At 39.8% G+C, this 19,709-nt stretch overlaps 2 protein-coding genes across 2 annotated transcripts in view; both read left to right on the plus strand.

The window, feature by feature from the left end:
* The window catches only part of LOC135732198 (uncharacterized), a 42,241-nt gene that overhangs the window by 20,869 nt on the left and 1,663 nt on the right, over positions 1-19,709 (plus strand). The window lies entirely within an intron of this gene.
* On the plus strand, positions 1,390-19,613 carry LOC135732522 (uncharacterized). Its single transcript, XM_073814786.1, has 10 exons — positions 1,390-1,673; positions 2,251-2,361; positions 2,574-2,601; positions 2,742-3,131; positions 11,803-11,843; positions 12,162-12,225; positions 17,843-18,274; positions 18,396-18,452; positions 19,054-19,383; positions 19,597-19,613. Exons 3-10 carry the CDS (start codon positions 2,583-2,585, stop codon positions 19,611-19,613), a joined length of 1,350 nt encoding a protein of 449 aa, XP_073670887.1. The 5' UTR covers positions 1,390-1,673; positions 2,251-2,361; positions 2,574-2,582.

Below are 19,709 nucleotides of genomic sequence, written 5' to 3' on the forward strand. Positions count from 1 at the left end.
AAATATAATATAAACTTTTACTGATGTAGACGTATAATAAATGTATAATATTTAATGTAAGATTTTTACTATTACAATTACACTTAGACTAAGCTTTTGGCACTTTGTTTTCTTCACATGTAGACAGTAATTAACTCTACTGCATAATTTCATAAATTAATAGCGTTGTAATGTCAAATGAAGAATGAAGTTACCTTAAGGAAAGCATAAACAGACTTTAATGTTCCATCTTTCATGTTGAACAATTATCATTCAGTCTTACAACAGTGTTGCTGTGACAGACATTTTTTAAACATGATTTAGACCCTCTTCTCTTTATCTATTTTGTTATGTTAAACCCTGATACTACAATTGTTTACATTTTTTTTCTTATTAATCTACAGTATACTCAGTACCCCATAATGCTAAAGTAAAAAGATAATTTGGTTTTCCTTCTGGAATGTTGTCCTATCTCCATACAATATAGTCATAGTGAGTATCAGGATCATGGTCTCCTCACTTACTAAGGCTCTTCTTTCCCGATTGATCAGTTTGACTTTGCAACCAGCTCTTCGAAGAATCTTGGTTGTGCCAAACTTCTTCCATTTAAGAATTGGTTAAGCAAGTCAAGTAATCAAGACTAAACATTACCTCAAATGTAGCATTTTATTTAATGTGTCACAATAAAGGAGATTTAAAAATTTACTTAATAAGCAAATTCCATGTATGTGTAAAAAAAGGAAGAAATCTAGAAATGTTACTTTATTATTTCAAAGAAGAGATGCATGAAACCACTAACAAACAGCCATATAATAAAGCAGACTACAAACATTCCCTATAAATTCTTCTCAGCTTTAAACAAAGTTTTGGTTCAGTAATGACATTTTAAACTTTATACCTCATGGACCAATCAGCTTATGTAACATGAATGCATTTGTTAACTGAACAAAATAAAAAATAACTTATAATAATTGAGAGGCATGACTTGCACTTGATCACAGATCAGTTCCTATAGGATTCTGCTCATATGAAAAAAAACAAGTTTAGTAATTACTATAGTAAACCAATACATTACTACAGTTTTAACCTTATTGTAGTAAATATTAAATATATATAAAAAAGTAGGCTGTACTACAGTATTTAGTAGGCTATAGTGTATTTATTTAGGCTACTAGTTCATAGAATGTTCTACCTACACAATAACAAGGTGTTGTGATTAGTAATATAGGGCTATTAATTCACTGCTAGTTTACTTGAGTAAATACTAAAGTATACTACAGTTTTTTCCCATGTTGGTTAGCCTGGTAAATCTGATAGGTATGTGAGATTAAACAATTATACAGAATAACCTGTTAAGTGGAACATGCTGCATTGGTAGTCGCTGTCCACAGGGGGTCACTGTCGTTTGTAAAAAATACATTCCCGTGACGTTGAAATAAAAACGAAAGTGAAAGTGCGTGCCCCTTTAAGGAAAGCAAAGTTTCGACGCTATCCCCTATATGTTATGTTATGTTATGTTATTTTCTTTTTTTGTGTATAGGAACGAAAAATCGACATTCTTTTGACCGCGGTAACAATGAAAAATTAACATGATGTGTGGACATATCGTGACGCAGCAGATGCTACTGTAGGCCTGTACTGTATGCAGACATGTATGGGACGAGGCTCTTGAATTAGAATGAATCAATTTGCACGTAAGTAATAAGTTTATGATGTATTTCATGATTGAATTCGTTGCTGATTTGAAATACGTTATTGAATGTTATTAGAAGACATCATATACCATAATTAAACCTAAAATTATCTACTCTCTACTTCTGTCACTTTACAACCTTCAATTTTTATTATTTTTAATGTGTAAGAGAAATATATGTTGTCAGTAGATGTGACTTCAATTTTGTACCCATGAGCCCCAGCAGAATAATCTGCACTATAATAAAATCAAAATTTACATGAATCATTGCAGACAGTAGATTATATTGTTATGTGTGACAATAAAAATATTTTTGTAACTTTAAGATCTCTATTTTGGTATAGCAACCAGTTAAGGGCAAAATGCCAACTGTTGAGGTTGAGGGGGAATGATTGTTTTAAGTGGGCTGTATTTGTACATTTAGGTTAAATTGCTTTTGTACAATAGTAACTGCTGGGGGATTTTATTCATTGGATTGAATTTACTTGAGTTTGTATTTTTATTAAAACTTTTAATTAATTTTATAATCAGTGCTTATCTACTTATATTTATATATAGTTTTATTTAATTTCACACAGTTTTGATGCCTGCTGTAGGGTGATGTCCCACTATGTTTAACTGAATAGCAGAGAGACGATTTAACTTCTAACCTGAAGAATCAGATTGAGTTTCACTGAAGAACAACACAGGTGAGACACAATATCAGCTGTTTTACTGCTAAACACATCTTACTGTGGAAATAAATTATGTGTTAATGATGTGGTGAGTAGGCCTAAATTATCTCTCTCTCTCTCTCTCTCTCTCTCTCTCTCTCTCTCTCTCTCTCTCTCTCTCTCTCTCTCTCTCTCTCTCTCTCTCTCTCTCTCTCTCTCTCTCTCTCTCTCTCTCTCTCTCTCTCTAGAAGACAAAGATGGCAACTGCAAGCAGCAGTAAGTAAAAAAAAAATATTTTTGATCACTGTATTTACAGACATTTAAATGCACTCTGTTGTGTTCTATGCACAGTACATGTAAGTGACAGCTGGTGTTTAGGTGTATAAATCATTTCTGTTTCTTTTTTTTTGTTACAGATGAGTTTCAGCTTGTTGTCCCTGAAACAGCTCAGAGAACTATAGTTAACAAAGGGGATGAATTCCCTATACCATGTCACCTGTCACCTGAAATCAGTGCTGTTGAGATGGAGATCAGATGGTTTAAGGAGACAGACTGTGTGTGCATCTATAAGAACAGAGAGATGATTGAAGGGAGGGGATTCGAGGGCAGAGTGAATCTGATCACTGAGAAGCTGGAGAAAGGAGATGTTTCCTTATCACTGAAAGACTGTAGATGGTCTGATCTGGGAGATTATGTGTGTCAGGTCAACAGTGGAGTCAAAACAGAGGAGATAACAGTAAGAGTATATCGTGAAAGAGTAAGAGTAAGAGAAAGAGAAAGAGAAAGAGAAAGAGAAAACATATCATGTGAGTATTTCACTCTTCATGGGTTTAATATCTTTATTAATATTCCTCTGTCAGAATGAAAATGAACTGAAATGAAACAGAATGTAGAAGATGATCATGTAACTCTGATAATCGAGTGAAGATGTAAAATGAATGTAACAGACATGCACATCAGGTGTCTTCAAATCTAGGGCCCTATAATTTCCGCGATCACGGAATCGCGGAATTGGCAGATTAACACGGAATCTATTATTAACGCGGAATTTCGCGGAATTTTACATATTTTGAATACAATTATGTTTTTGTGTGAGAAACGAACGTATGTCTGGGGGAAATGCAGATCGAGGGAAATAAATCTGGGCGACACACCCCCTCCCGTCATTTCAGACCCCCTCCAAAACACTGAAACCATGTGGAAGCGGCTCTCCACGATCTGCTTTCGTCAGCGAAAAAATTAAGAAATTCGACGCTAAGCATTTAGTTCTGAGCAGTTCTCACATGACTTTTATGTGACCGGAGAACTGTTATTTTGTTAGTTTTGTCAACATTCTGTTCACGGTGAGCGCAAAGATACATGCACTCTCTCATCCACGTCTGTCTCACTGCACTCTTCTATATGGTCGTCTGGTCATCTTGGTTTTTATTATTGGAGATAAAAATAAGGATCATGGGTTTAAATAGTTTTGCATTATGATACGAGTGTATATTAGTGTGTTTTCCTATGGCATTTGAAATCGATTGGACCCGGAAGCGGCGCATGATGACGTCACACTTAATTTTTTTTATTTATATTTATTTATAAACTGTTTTTATATACAAGAGACTGACTGATATATTATGTTGTGATTTTATATTAAGTTACATTTAGATATTAACCATATCTAGGCCATTAGACATAAAGTACTGTGTAATCATATGGATCCTAAATGAAATATCTGCTGTACGATTCACAATAGGTCGTCATACAGCTACAAAACATGTCCTACATAGCATTTTATGAAGACAAACACAATGTAACTTTTCTAAAATTCCAAGGGTCATTTAAAAGAAAGAGACAATATTGTGGTTCACAAAAAATTGTATTACTGTAACACCATGACTTGGTTATTTCTTAACACCATGACTCCTGTAGATGACTCTCCTATGGTTTGCCACTCTTCTTTGAATGTTTTTTTATCCTGCTATTAAATACTCTCGCTCACTGATAAAAAATAAATAAAGCAAAGGTTGAATAGTGTTAGAAACAATGGTTACTTATAATTAATGGCAGGATATCGCATCAATCGTTTATAAATAATAAATGTATCATTATAATGCAAATCAACAACAATAACTTTAGCAGATTATTTAACACACTTCAATTCGTATCGCTTCAAGAAGGTCTGCTGCTATCATACGGTCTGCTGTTCTGATATATGACTAGGCTCATATACTAATATACAGCCTCCCTCTACTGGACGGACGAGGAACAACAGGGGCGTAAAACTGCCAGGGGCGTAGATCTACCGACTCCAGGTCTGCAGCCTCCCCCTACTCCTTCTCTCACGTGCACGCGCTCTCGCATCTGTCCGAAGTCCGAACACAAATCCTCATGTATTTGTTCAGTTTTATGCATTTCAAGCGAGCTGAGGCAAACTAACTATCCCTCGCATTTAAAATATAATCATCTGCATCATGGCGCCGCTCTCTGTCTCTCTTTCGCTCGCATTGCAAAGCTGCGCGCTCATGCTGTCCTAAGTCATATCAGTAATCCTGTGTATGTTTGTAAAGTTATATGCATTTTAAGCGATCGTGTATAAAACATGGACCGCGTTCCGCTGGACCGATGTGTTTAAGGCACTTCTGAAGGCACCACTGCTTTGACACCTTGTTGTAGCCTTCTGCAACAACACTAAACAATGCATTGAATTGAGTTGTGTGTGTGTGTGTGTGTGTGCGGGCGGGCGTAAATGCATGTTTTACAGCCATTAAGTAATCGTGTTATCCAGTTTTTCCCCAAATCATTTACATTTTAATCATTAACATTAAAGGCACACTCTTTGTATGACTAAAATAACAGTAAAGGGTAAAAAAATAATTGCCAAAAATTAAAACGGAATTTGCAAAAATTAAAACGGAGAAAACGGAATTTGGGAAAAAATAAAACGGAATTTGGGAAAAAATAAAACGGATTTTATAGGGCCCTACATGTCTTTGTATGAAGAACTTTGAATCACACTTAATACAGTTATTTTTTGAATTAGTAATGCTATGTAAGTCAAACAGAAGAAAACATTTTGTTTGCACACAAGAACTGAAATTCTGTATCATTATTGCAGTAACACGCTGTTGAGCTGTTGCTATAGGACTGTTAACAACGGTACTCCACTTTAGCTTCTGTCGAACTTCACCCCTTAGTTAGTTTTCATCCTCGTTTCAATGTATTTTTGCAGTACTACGTTATTTGACCGACATGTAAATAACGCAAGACAATTCCACTGCCACTGACAGCCATACACACTTGGAGTATATACACCATGATATTGGCAAAATCTCTACAAGATTAGATGTCTAGTAAATGCATGTTTATGAATTATCATTTTTTATTATTGTCAAGAGAAGTTGCACAGCACCTGATATTACAGAGCATCATTAACATTAGGTGATTACAAACCCTTTAAGTAAATGATCTGGGTGCCAATATGAAGCCTTTCACTGACTTTTAGAAGAATATCAAGTTCTGTTTCATTCCTCCTGACCGCCAGAGGCGGTGCAAAAGCACTAGTGGATTATCGCAGCGCCAGCTAGATAGGTCGAGAAAATATACCAACAAAGTCACATGGTGACATAGGCTGAGCCCTGAGCAATAAATAGCCAACCAGCTCAGCCTTCTGCCTCTTTTGCTTTCTCGCTTGTTGTGATAGGTCGTTTTTCCTCGAATTTCGCGCCGTCAAGTGCAGCTTACCTGAGCAGCGAATTTTTTTTTTCGTCCTCGCAAGCTGTGACAGCGCGCTATTTGGAGTCTTTTTCTTCTCTGCATCGATCGGTGAGTCGTGGGTTTATTACATTCGGTCTCTGTCAACACTTGTGCCTCTCGGTGCCGTCCGGTGGCTAGTGTTTTCTTGTTCTACGGGCGTTTATTTATGACGGTTCCCCGTCATCGTTACATCTTTACATCTTTACATCTGACGGATATATGGTTTTTCGAGCCTCTCGGTGTTAGCTCCCGGTGGCTATTGTTTTTTTCCTACGGGCTTTTATGTGATGGTTCCCCGTCATTTTTTATTTTTTCAGACGGATTTGTGTGACTGCTCGTGCCTCTCGGTTCTATCCGGGGGCTAAGAGTTTCTTTCTACGGACGGTTATACCGACGTTCCCCATAATTTTTTGGTTTCGTTTTGTAACTGCTCGGGCCTCTCGGTGCTATCCGACGGCCGGTGTTTTCAATAGTTACGGTTTCCCGTTAATCCCTTACAGCTCTCGGTATTTCCCGGTGATTTTTTTCGTTAGTTCTCATTGGTTTTTATACGGAGTTTTTTTACTTCAAGACCTCGGTTGTTTCAGGGGTCTTTTTGTCACGTTTTTTATGTTAGCGGTTCCCTGCTAACATTTGTCACTGACTTGAAATTATTTATTCCTCATTTTCTTTTTTGGGAAAGTTATGGCACATAGCGCTATTGCCACGGGTATTCCCTTAACATGTAAGCTGTGCCCTAACCCACTCCTGCCTGACGACGGCCACGATGTATGTCCGTCATGTTTGGGATTGCAGCATTTAAAGGAGGCTATCAAGAACCCGTGTCTGCACTGTAGTCTCCTGCCCATGTCAGAGAGACGGCTTCGGCTGGCCGAACTGGACCCTAAATGTGCAGTCAGACTTGGGGAAAAGGAGTCGCAGTCAGCCAAACGGAAAGGGAAACGCAGTGCATCGGCGGCTGCCGGTGCCCCTCCAGCTAAGAAGAAGGCTAATGTTACAGATAGCGAGCAGCCAGAGGATGCCTCTCTTTCTAAAACGGTTGATGTACTTTCGTCTGAGATGTTGGAAATAAAGCGCCTTCTCCGGACGCTACAGCCTGTGATACCTGCATCACCTACTACCATTTCACAGGAGGATGAGGAGGATTCCAATTCCATTAATCCTATGGTTCTTGAACATCTGGGCTCATCTTCACATCACTCAGATTTCGATGTGCTCTCCACAAGTGCATCTGATGCACTGTTTCAGGATATGGCAGTGGTAGATGCTACTGCACAATCTCCCATCCTGGAGAATGCAGCCTTTTCAGTAGCTGGGGGTTCTAGTGGGGAATCAGCTCATTCAGGACAGATATGTCCTCCACAGATAACACTGTGGCCGTGCTTCAGATGGCAGTCGCACGCCTAGGGCTGGATGAATCGCCAACCCAGCCAGCACAGTCCAGCGTCTTTTTCAGACAGACTGCAGCCGGATCCAGCTTCGCTATGCCACCTTGCAAGGACTTCATTGCAGAGTTTTCCAACTCCCTTACGAGTTCTAATGCTTCGAAAAGGCGACCAAGGACAGCCCGTACTCTGGCATCTATGGTTGGGGCAGATACTATTGGAGTTGGCCGTGCTCCGGAGATCGAACAGGCGGTCGCTGCCCTAGTGGTGTCACCCGATGAGGCCCTTCGAGGAAATGTGCGTTGCCCCAGTGCCCAGTGTGGCCGCACGGACTCGTTACTTAAGAAGGCATACGAGTCTACTGCATATATAACCCGGGCAGAGAACACCATTTGTCAATTACTCCTTGCCACTACTAACACTCTCGAGTCGTCTATACCTGACCCCTCGGTCTCGCAGTTCCTTCAAACTGCCCTTTTGGCTATGGGCCATGTTACCCGTGAGCTGGGTACCCTGACGGCCACACTCCTGGCAGCTTGTCGACAGGTATGGCTCGCCCAAGCAAGACTGCCTGAAGACTGCAAGAAGACATTACGTGACCTTCCAATTGTTCCTGGTCACCTGTTCGGACCTACTGTTCCAGAGCTTCTGGAAAAGAGGTTAAAACTGTCCGAGGCCACTCGACAATTGACCCAGCGTAATCCCGTCTTTAAAGTGCCAGGCCCTCAGGCTCGTCATCGTTTTCCGACTCAGGATCAGAGGTTCCGCCAGCGTTCTAACCCGCAACCTCAGGGGTCACAGAGGCCCCGTGCTGCTGAGGACACTCGAGTTTTTCGTCCACAGCAACGGCAGTTTTCAGGGGGTCCACATCAGCGCCCCCCCACAGCCGTTAAAGGGCGCACCCACAAAGCTTGAAACCATCGGGCCGGTGGTCGACCGTTTCTCGGATACACAGCTGTCGTACTGGAGGGAGACGACTGTAGATCCCTGGGTTCAGACCACGTTAAGCAAAGGGTATGCTCTGCAGTTTCGATGCCGGCCCCCACGTTTTTCCAGGATCGTTCAGACGGTCATAAAGGATCCGGCACGTTCAGTGGCCCTCTCTCTGGAAATTTCTTCTCTTCTGAAGAAAGGAGCCATAGAAAGAGTTCATCCCTGTGTTCAAAGGGACGGTTTTTATTCAACCTACTTCCTCGTAGCAAAAAAGGATGGTGGTTTTCGTCCGGTTCTGGACTTGAGACATCTAAACAAGTTCCTGAAACGTCTGCCCTTTCGAATGTTGCGGGCAGCCGACGTTCTTCGGTCTGTCAGGAGGGGGGATTGGTTCACAAGCATCGACTTGAAAGATGCTTATTTTCACGTGCCGATTGCTCCTCAGCACAGGAAATTTCTCTGATTCAGTTTCAAAAACCAAGCCTACCAGTTCAGGGTCCTTCCTTTTGGCCTGTCTCTGGCCCCCCGAGTGTTTACGAGATGCATGTCTGCAGCCCTACATCCCATGTGGTCCAAGGGGATGCGAATCCTGCCTTACTTGGACGACTGGCTGCTGTGTGCAGGCACAAGCTGGCAGGCTGTGCAAGACACCAGCCTACTTCTGATGCATGTTCAAAGGCTAGGCCTTGTCGTCAACGAGGCGAAGAGTCATCTAAGTCCAGTGCAGAAAATCACTTACATTGGAATGACGTTGGATTCCTGCGCAATGTCTGCCACCCTTTCACAGGCCAGGGTGGACAATATTCTACAGCTGCTTGCTCGTTTCCGGCTGGGAGCGAGCTTAAGATACAAGACTGTTTTACAGCTCATGGGGATGCTGACTGCTGCTTCTCCGGTTATCCCACTCGGCTTGCTCCACCTCAGACCTCTCCAACGGTGGAACAACAGTCTTCGTTTGAGCCCTGCCAGACATCTTCATCGTCTGATTGTTGTCTCACGCAGTTGTATGCTGGCATTGACACAGTGGAATCGTCTGGATTTTCTGATGTCAGGTGTTCCTCTAGGAGTCATTCCTTCCCGTCGAGAGGTGGTCACAACCGATGCTTCTCTGCTCGGTTGGGGAGCATCGTGGAACCACAGGGGTGTTTGCGGACGCTGGTCCCCAGCCCGGTCCAAGGATCATATAAATCTTCTGGAACTACGGGCAGTTTTTCTGGCTCTGCAGCATTTCTTACCAGTTCTGGCAGGCCGACATGTCCTCATCCGGTCAGACAACACCTAAACAGTGTTTCACTTGAACCATCAGGGTGGGACGAGGTCCCTCGAGTCCCTGAATCTTACCCGCAGGATACTCACCTGGGCGCTCCCTCGAATAGCTTCATTAAGGGCAGTTCATCTTCCAGGGTTGCAAAATCAGGTAGCGGATGCTCTCTCCAGGGACGTTCTACATCCGGGCAATGGAGGCTCCACCCGGATGTGGTGCGGATGATATGGCAGCGATTCGGGGAGGCAGAGGTGGATCTTTTTGCAACAGAGGCGAACACTCATTGTCGCTGGTGGTTCGCGGGAGTAGAGACATCCAGCCCATTGGGACAGGATGCTCTATCCCAGGAGTGGCCAAGCCGGCTGCTTTATGCCTTTCCTCCGCTTCCGCTTCTTTGGGAAACACTACACAGGATAGCGCTGGGAAATCACACTGTGTTGCTTGTGGCACCCCGTTGGCCAGCCAGGCCTTGGTTCCCTTTGCTTCTCTCCATGCTGGTGGGCAGACCATGGCAGCTTCCACTTCGGAGGGATCTGTTGTCTCAAATGGACGGAGCTGTTTGGCACCCCAATCCAGACCGTCTCCAACTTTGGGTTTGGCCTCTGGGTCGGACTGTCCTTTAGCTAATCTGGAACCTGCTGTCGTCCAGACTATTACTAATGCTAGAGCAGCATCTACACGTCAGCTTTATGCCGCACGTTGGAAGCTCTTCTCCTCATGGTGTGAGGAGCGAGGTTTTGATCCAGTATGTTGTGATGTTCCAAAAGTTCTTAGTTTTTTACAACACGTTCTGGATTCAGGCAAAGCAGCCTCCACGTTGAAGGTGTATGTTGCAGCCATCTCTGCGCATCATGGACCAGTTGATGGTTGTTCACTTGGTTCCCACACCCTTGTGTGTAGTTTTCTGAAAGGGGCTAGGCGGCTGAGGCCTGCTCGTAGTCCCCGTTTTCCTGGATGGGACTTACAGCTTGTTCTGGATTTTATCTGTCTGCCACCGTTTGAACCCCTGCAGACGGCTGATCTGAGATGGCTATCTTTGAAGACTGCTTTTTTGTTGGCAATGGCCTCTGCTAAGCGTGTGGGTGAGTTACAGGCTTTGTCCATTAGTGACTTATGCATGCATTGGTTGCCAGAGGATTCCGGTGTTGTTCTCTGGCCGAATCCTTCTTTTCTACCCAAAGTCCTGCTCCCACAGTTCATTAACCAGTCTATCGCTTTGGCGTCTTTTCTGCCCACGCCACAGTCGGAGGGGTCGTCTGGTCATCTTTTATGTCCCGTGCGGGCCCTGAAACGTTATGTGTCCGCTACTGTTCACCTTAGACGAACGGATAAGCTCTTTGTTTGTTATGGCGGCGTGCGGAAAGGGGCCGCCATATCGAAACAACGATTGTCAAATTGGATTGTGGAGGTTATTACTATGGCGTACAAGCATGCTCAAAGAACTTTGCCAGGCAGTGTCGCTTGTCATTCCACTAGGGCGGTGTCTACGTCTTGGGCTGCCTTCAGGGGAGTATCTATGGCGGATATCTGCACAGCTGCTACCTGGACTTCTCCATGTACCTTTGCCCGTTTCTACAAGATCAAGGTTGTTGCCCCTCATGCTGTCTGTTCTGCGGTCCTCCGGGGACAACCTTGATTTCAGGTGGGTGGCATTCCTCATGACTATGTTGGTAGGAGTCATCCACTAGTGCTTTTGCACCACCTCTGGCGGTCAGGAGGAATGAAACAGAACGCTAGTTACGTATGTAACTGTGATTCTGTGAATTCCGGATGACCGCCAGAGTTCTGTGTCATGCGGAATGCGCGAGAAAGGCGTTCATGAGGCAGAAGGCTGAGCTGGTTGGCTATTTATTGCTCAGGGCTCAGCCTATGTCACCATGTGACTTTGTTGGTATATTTTCTCGACCTATCTAGCTGGCGCTGCGATAATCCACTAGTGCTTTTGCACCGCCTCTGGCGGTCATCCGGAATTCACAGAACCACAGTTACATACGTAACTAGCGTTACTGTTACACATTTAAAATTAGGATGTAAAACTAACTGGAGATTTTCTGTTAAAGGAAATTACTTTATTTTTAACTTAATTTAACTTTTTCTTGCTGTGTTCTGACGTTTCAAACACTTTATTCCTTTATGTATCTTTTTCACCCATAGGGCCAGTTATAGTAGCAGGTTCTGTATATTTAATGACAAAGGTAAGGGAAGAATTACTAAGCCATTATCACCTACTGTATAAACTACACTAGACATGCTACTTTCTGTCTCAATGCAGCATCTCTGATCTCATCACACTGATCTCAATATTTTGAAGCCATTCACAAGACTTACTGTAATACTAAATATAATACATAATACAATGTCAGTCTGAATCACCATGAATCAGAAATATATCCTCAATCAGTAATAACACTAACAGTGATCTACTGTACATTCATCTACATTTAAATCAGATATTATTTGTAACAAATTATGTTGTAAAAAAATTCTTCATAATGATTTCTTTCCCTTCACAGATAATAAACAGAACATGGACTAACAAGAAGAGATTACAAATGGAGGACTCTGCTCTAATGGCAGGTAAGTAAGACGGATAGAAAAATTAGCTTTTTGATTCTTTTAGAGCTTTTCATTATTCGTGCCAGGGGCGGAGTGGGACCCAAAAATCTACCGGAAAATTTCATAGACCACCAGCCCTCCTCTGTGGTCAAAAAAAAAGAAAATGGTTCGCTGTAAATAAGCAAATGCTGAAATCTAAAATTACATTAAAATGACTGCAAAACAACATGAAATACCAAGTGTAATAATTATTATTTAAAAGATCTTAAAGTCAACAGTTCCCTAGTTTTAGGTAAGCTAAAGCTTACTTTGGTTGCAAAGCAGTTGCTTATAAAATTATTAAGCCTGTTTGGAGAGAGATATTTTATGTGACAAAATGTCAGTCATCGTGTGATAACGAAAATATAACGAGGCTTAAACTAACTTACGTGTTCTGAGCAGGTGTTGTCAGTGAACAGGCTGTAAACTGTTGGCTAAGTTACATACACTCGTGAAAAACTGATGCTGATTATCTGGGAAACATTCTCTAACAGCAGTCAAGTTGTCATTGTTTGTGTCAAAGTTGTGCATTTGTTGTAACATTACAACAGGAGATCAGACTTAGGCTACTCTGTGCTGCTCAAAGTGATGCTCGGAGCTCCATTCCTCTGTGGGTGTGCGAGGCTATGCTTTTTTATTGGTTGTTGCGTTAAATCTTACCCAGATACAACAGTCCTATTTTCTGATTGGCTATTGTGTAGCCTCTTTCTTTATTTTTTGATTGGCTGATAGAACTCCAGGGGAGACGGGCTTGATAGAGAGAGCGGTGCGGCCAGATACATTTTGAGCGCTGAAGCATATTAAATATATGATAAATAGGTTTTAGTGTGGCCGGAGTCCCGACTCTCCCGATTGCCACTCCGCCACTGATTCGTGCCACTATTCAATACAATACACTGATGAATTAATTTGCTTATTATCAGTGAGTCTGTGAAAAGCAAGTTTAGTTTTAAGCAGCTTCACTCAAACAAAGACTTTTAATACAAAATACTGTTTAAAAATAGACTGAAAAAAACAAGAAATTATATACTATAAATCTATATTTTTATTCTAAAATCTGATTTGACAAATTTGGGACACGATTTTCCCATTTGTTACCATACTCTATTAGACTACTATTACTATTTAAAATAACAGATTCAAATCATCAGCCTCCTTCCAGAATGCTCAACATAGCCGTTTCTCAATAATGTGTTCTTGTCTGTACTTGTGTTCTTGTGAAACGTCATCAGTCACAGCCAAAGTACTGTTCAAATTCCAAGTTCACATCAAGTCAAGTTCACATAACATCTCCCGATGCGTTTTTGATTTACACATTTTATTGAGGATGCATCAGGAGGTGACTTGTGTGGACTTATGACAGCCAAGTTTCCCAGAATACATTTCGTGTCAACAGCAGTGGAATTTAAAACCTGAACTATATTCAAAATATTACACTTTCTGTGTTGTAAAATGTAGTTTAAATAGCTGTTTTGTTGAGAAAATAGATGAATAAACTTCAATTCTGTGGTCAGTTAGAAAATAGCGCCCATATTAAAATTTCCTCTGGCTATGGATATACGAGTTCCAGGTAATCTGAAATTGGCCGCTGGCTCAGTGCCGCTGCTCTACCCTTGGTTGTCTGATGGTCAAACATAAAATATTCCCTTTGGATATACACCGTGTTCCAAATTATTATGCACATGCCATTTTTGTTTATTTTTCCAATACAATACAATTGAATTCTATTTAAATTCAATTAAAATGTTAAAAGATACTTAAATACTTTGAAAAATATGCAAAATATGCTGTTCCAAATTATTATGCAAGTTGTAGTTCTCCTACAATATAGGAAAAAAGATCTTTCTAAAGACAAAAAGTGTACATTATCTTAAAGCAAATTACTTTCTATAACAATTTATATTTGATGGATCTAAACAGAAATTATTGAACTTTTATAAGATTTATGAGTGATTCACAGTACAGAAAGATTTGAAGAAAGGCTTTTTAAAATATTTGTTTAAGAAAATATTTTAAAAAGGCAGCAATAAAAAGCCACCAAAGCAAACATGTATTTAAACCTGCTGGTGTCTCTGAAATCCAAAGAACCCCTCAGAAACTGAAGGGCAGTGAACAGACATGGTGTCACTTCATGACAAATGCGCTGATACTTGATGTTCATTACAATATGTGCACTTCGCAATATATCCTGCCACACTGCTCAGTTAATCAATGCAATAGATTGTTTTAAAGATCACCAATTATCTGATTCATGATTTTACATTTCCTATGGTGTGTAAGTGTGTATTAGTACATGCTAACTATATACAAACCCTAAGGTAAACAATGTCATGAATTATCATCTCCAATGTAAATCTTTTTTCTTGGATTACCACAAACACATGGATTGTAGGCAAGAGTGTACTTCCTGCGATTGGTGATGTAAAGGTATTCAGACCAATCACAACCATGGGCGGATTGGCCATCTGGCATACCGGCATTTTCCCGGTGGGCCGCGGGGCTATTTGGGCCGACAGTCTCGAGTCAGACACGTTTTTAATCTATATATTATTGTTTCTGACCTGCCCAGGAATGCAGACAGTTGATCAGCGGCCAGATTGACATTGGGCTAGTTCAATAACATCGTTAAGCACAAACCCCTTTCACCTTTTCTGCTAGGGTAATAAATAAAAAAGCGCAAGAGTAACCATCGGCCCTTGACACACGCTCTGCGGCCCATAGGTTATTTTCTTCACTGACGTAGTTACATTGTAAAAATGTTGACAAATCAAAATGAAAGAAGGCGGGAGTTTTTGTTCACAGAAGCCATCGTAAATGACTCCCAACCAATCCAATTACACGGCCGAGTAAGATTTTTAACCAGTCAAATGAAAGAAATCAGGTTTTTGTAAAGACGAATGTGAATTCCAGCCAATCACATTGCAGAGCTAAGCAAAATTCCAACCAATTAAATGAAGGAAGGCGGGAATCTCTGTTCACTAAGTTTGAGCGTTTGTGTAGTGCTTAACTCATGAATGCATATTGTTTCAAAGCTGCAATACAGAAAATGCATCCTTGTATAAAAAATACAGACAGTTAGCAAATCCAAAGATGCAAACTACTTAACTTTAAGTCAATTTTGCAGTTTTAATTTAAAAGTGACATTTAGATTATTTGCCATGTAACACTTGCTGCAGTGACTGTCAGTCAAGCAAATAGAAACAATAAATGTTTATAGCTTACAGTATAAGATAAAAGTATGAATGTGTGTAAATTGTGGATTACATAAGAGTGGTATTGTGTTAATATGATTTTCATAATCTTATTAAAGCTACTACCGTTTTTTTAGGTTTTATTAATGTTTTTTTTTTTAAAGAGATTTTGTGAGTATGCTTCATTTGTTCCCTTTTGTTTAGACAAAATAAGCTTTGATTTTGAACAGTATATCCAAAAACAGTGTATCCATAAATATACCTGTGTTTCCTTGCATGTTAAAAAAGTCTGTCCACACCTTTGGTTAGACTTTTTGGCTGTTCTGGTAGCTTTCAGTAAATTAATTTGTTCTCAATAATGATTTCTAAAACTTAGTGAGAGATCTTAACCCCCAGATTTGACAAACAGAACAGAGTCAAAGTCACAGGTTAAACCTTGTTTTATGTCATGGTTGGTATACACATTCAAGAGACCAAAAAGACAGAAATTGTTGGCATTATCAAATGAGGGGCCGATCTGGTCCAAAATGCCAGGGCCGATTTTTGTCCCAGTCCGCCCATGATCACAACATACAGATTAGCTGGCCAACCAGGGACAGTTTTGTACAAAATCTGTGCGTTTCAGGAAAACAGGGAAATCTGAAGTTACAAAAATGTACGGTATGTGGAAATAATGTGTTTTAAACCATTAACCACGCAAACACATTGTATTATACCAAATATACAAAATAATGTTGGTTTTTAGCAATGAAATATGCACTTTAATACAGGGGTCCCCAACCTTTTTTTCCCCACGGACCGGTTTCAGCTTTAAAAAAATTTCGCGGACCGGGGGGGGTGAGATTGGGGTCGCTGAGTTGCTTTTTTAAACGTGCTGAAAATCCTGCTTTTCGAAATTTACGCTTTAAACGGAAGTAAAGATAACAACCATGCATTAGGAAAATTAATAATTGCTTTATTTAGGCTATAGTACATTTTCTATAGACGTGTAAAACCATATTTTGGCGGATTGTTTTTTACTTTCATTGTTTTTACTAGTTTGCCTGCCCATTTAGTCTTAATAATTAATGGAACCTAAACGAACTTGGCTTGCTGTTTTCGAAGGCAGCTCGAATCTTGGTCGGGCTCGAGACCCAATTCCAAGTAACAGAAGAGAAGAAAAATGCAGTGAAGGAGGAGAGATGCCAGAAGAATTGCGGCTGTGCGCAGAATCACGGAGACTCACGTTTACCATGATTAATGATGATTGACAAGTTTAGGTTCCTTGCAAACCTACGTTAAAAGTGTAGCTGTTAAAATATTATTAGCCTAATAGTTTATTTTGATCATGGTGCTACGATCGATGGATAATTCTGAAGTTGTTTTAAAGAAGAATAAAATAATTACTTTTCAGTCATTTGCGCTGTCACACATTTGAACGTCTCCGCATATGTACATCATTGCGACGTACATTTGAAAATGATTCATAAAGTCATACCTCTGCAATTCTTTGATCGATTGTGTTTTAGAAGTACTGTATGCTCAAACTCTAATGACAGCAATGTGATCACTGATGCGCTGGTAGAGAGAGAGAGGCAGAGAAAAAGAGAGAGAGCGAAATGATTGATGTTATTTGAAGTCGGCTCTTACAGTACAAAATACCCGATTAAGCTATTACGTGGCTATTATACACATTTGTTCTTGCGACCCGGTAGCAACTTGTCCACGACCCAGTACTGGGTCGCGACCCGGTGGTTGGGGACCTCTGCTTTAATAGATAGTCCGATTTTTTAATTTAAAATCAGCTTTTAGATTACATATGTATGTAGGTAGTAATGATGATGTCTACATTTTTGCTGTTAAATTACACAGGCAAATTCATCAAAATAAATCAAAGATAAAGGTTTTAATACATGTTCAAGTTTTAATCTAAAATTTGTTAATCTGTGTTTAAATTTAAGTGGTGCAACATAAGTCAAATTAAAATTAAACTGGGATCAACAAACCCTAGATTAACTCTAAACTCTGTTTATTTTTATCCTTGTTGGTGCAACCCACCCTCAGACACTGCACGCTTATGACAGAGATGCTCCAAAATATGTGCTGCACTCCATTCACTGTAGGGAGGGTGGAGTTTCAAAGTTTTGAAATTGAAAAAGGGAACCAAACTATATCCAGAGAGCTAAATGCCATACAGACGGGAGTACACCTGGACAAGTAGGCAACTTTCCAAAACAGCCTAGAAGCCACTTAATAGCCTTAGCAACCATTCAAAATACCCTAGCAGTCGACAATTAGCAATGACTAAAGAATCTATCCACAACACTCAATCATTGTGAGGACAAATTTGCTTTTGGACAGAACAAATTTTGTCCAATAAAAGTAAAAATCTAATTTGTTAAGCAGAATTGTTTGTTTATTTATCTTAGAGTTTGAAAAAACCAAGAATCCTGAAGAGTTGAAACGACTTCTCACAGAAAGACACAATCTCATAGAGGAGAAACAAAATATTATTTTAGAGAGAAACCAGACACTTCAAATGAAGGACATGGCGTTAGAGGAAAAGGACAGACGTCTTAAAGACATGAATGATAAACTGCTACAAACAATCAAAGAACTTGAAAAGACACAGAATCAGCTTAAGGAGAAAGAGACACAAATAGATAATATGAACAAACTGATGAGTGAGAAAGAGAGACGGCTGGAGAACACAGTCAAAGAACTGGAAACCAGTAAACATCAACTGGAGACACTGAGAAATGAACTACAGGAGATGAAGACACAACTGGATGAACAGAAAACTAAATTCACTCATCAGGAGAAAACACTACAAGAACACAAACAACAGCAGAAACAATCTGGTGAGTGTCTGAATTATGATCAAATTATTTTGAAGGAGAGATTTTCAGTCAATATTCAGTTTTATTTAGCATCAGATGCATGTTAAACATACATTTATTTCAATCTGTTTTTATTTTTCAGATCAAGAAAACAAAAATCTGCATTCTGAACTGAAAAGACTAAAAAAAGAGTCATCTGGTGAGTCTTCAGGGCTATCCTGGCCAAGTAAAAATCCTCCAAGGATTTTTTTCTCTTGGCCAGTGATTCAGATTTTTACTTGCTATGCCGAAATCTGATCAATAAACAAATTTGATATGTTTTGTAACCTGAATCGACCATTTAATTAATACGATCTCATTTAAATAAATTACACATCTGACATTTTTCTTCTCTAATGAACACTCACAAGTATTTTATTTATTATACCACTGTTTGCAACTTCCTGGAAAATAATAACTTTATTTGAAGATAATTATTGTGTTTGCACAAATTATAGTTTTCTGTGATCTAGAAGCCCCCAATACACGGAATATTTGCTCAAGATTTTTAACCTTTAGCTGTTGCTGAAACATTTGCATTGAGAATCATTTTGAAATTGCATTGACTCCCAGAATAAGAATCTAATTGAATCATTGAGAGCTCAAAATGTTCACCCCAATACTACATACCCCATATAGTTCCTAAAATACAGATTAGAAAAAAACTTTTCAGTCATAGTATATTTATCATTTAAACAATCAATTAATAAGGAATAAAGTTAGTTTGTTTATGACTGAAATTATTGTGTTTCTTCTTGCAGAGTTGAATGAAAAATGCAAACGTTTGGAAGATACAGAGAAACTTTTAGGTGAAAGAGACGCACAGATTAAAGATCTTGAGAAGAGCAAAGAAACGGCTTTAGAAGAAAAGGACAAACTTCTAAATAAATCTAATGATAAACTATTACAAACAACCAGAGAGATTAAAGAAAAAAATAAACTGATGATTGAGAAAGAGAGACTGCTGGAGAACACAGTCAAAGAACTGGAAACCAGTAAACATCAACTGGAGACACTGAGAAATGAACTACAGGAAAATAAAAGCCAACTACAACTACTGCTGGAGGAAAACAAACTACTGAAGAGTTCTGGTAAGAAATGTCTAATGTGGAGACAATTAACCATGGCAAGTTGAATGCTTTCAAAAATGAATTACTAAAATTATTTTATTTAGTTGGTCAGTGTTACAAACTATTATGTGTGTCCAATCTTATGTCCAAAATAGAAACAAACAATTCAACAACTCAATTATAAATTTATGTCAGGGTTTTAATTTAATTATTGTTCTACATAATGTCTTGTAGCATTTGCTCAATTGTAATTGTTCTGGCGCTTTATTTCCAACTGGTATAGAAACAACAGTTTCAACAGCACCAGTAAGACGACGACACAGTAAGGAGTTAGAACCTCCAGCGAG

This window comes from Paramisgurnus dabryanus, chromosome 5 (genome assembly GCF_030506205.2).
Source record: "Paramisgurnus dabryanus chromosome 5, PD_genome_1.1, whole genome shotgun sequence".
Lineage (NCBI taxonomy): Eukaryota > Metazoa > Chordata > Actinopteri > Cypriniformes > Cobitidae > Paramisgurnus > Paramisgurnus dabryanus.

Bases quoted from the DNA above. Each gene is read 5' to 3' on its own strand.
- LOC135732522 (XM_073814786.1), top strand. The intron at 3,132-11,802 runs GTGAGTATTTCA...TTTCACCCATAG, and splicing joins AGAAAGAGAAAACATATCAT to GGCCAGTTATAGTAGCAGGT. The intron at 12,226-17,842 runs GTAAGTAAGACG...TATTTATCTTAG, and splicing joins GGACTCTGCTCTAATGGCAG to AGTTTGAAAAAACCAAGAAT.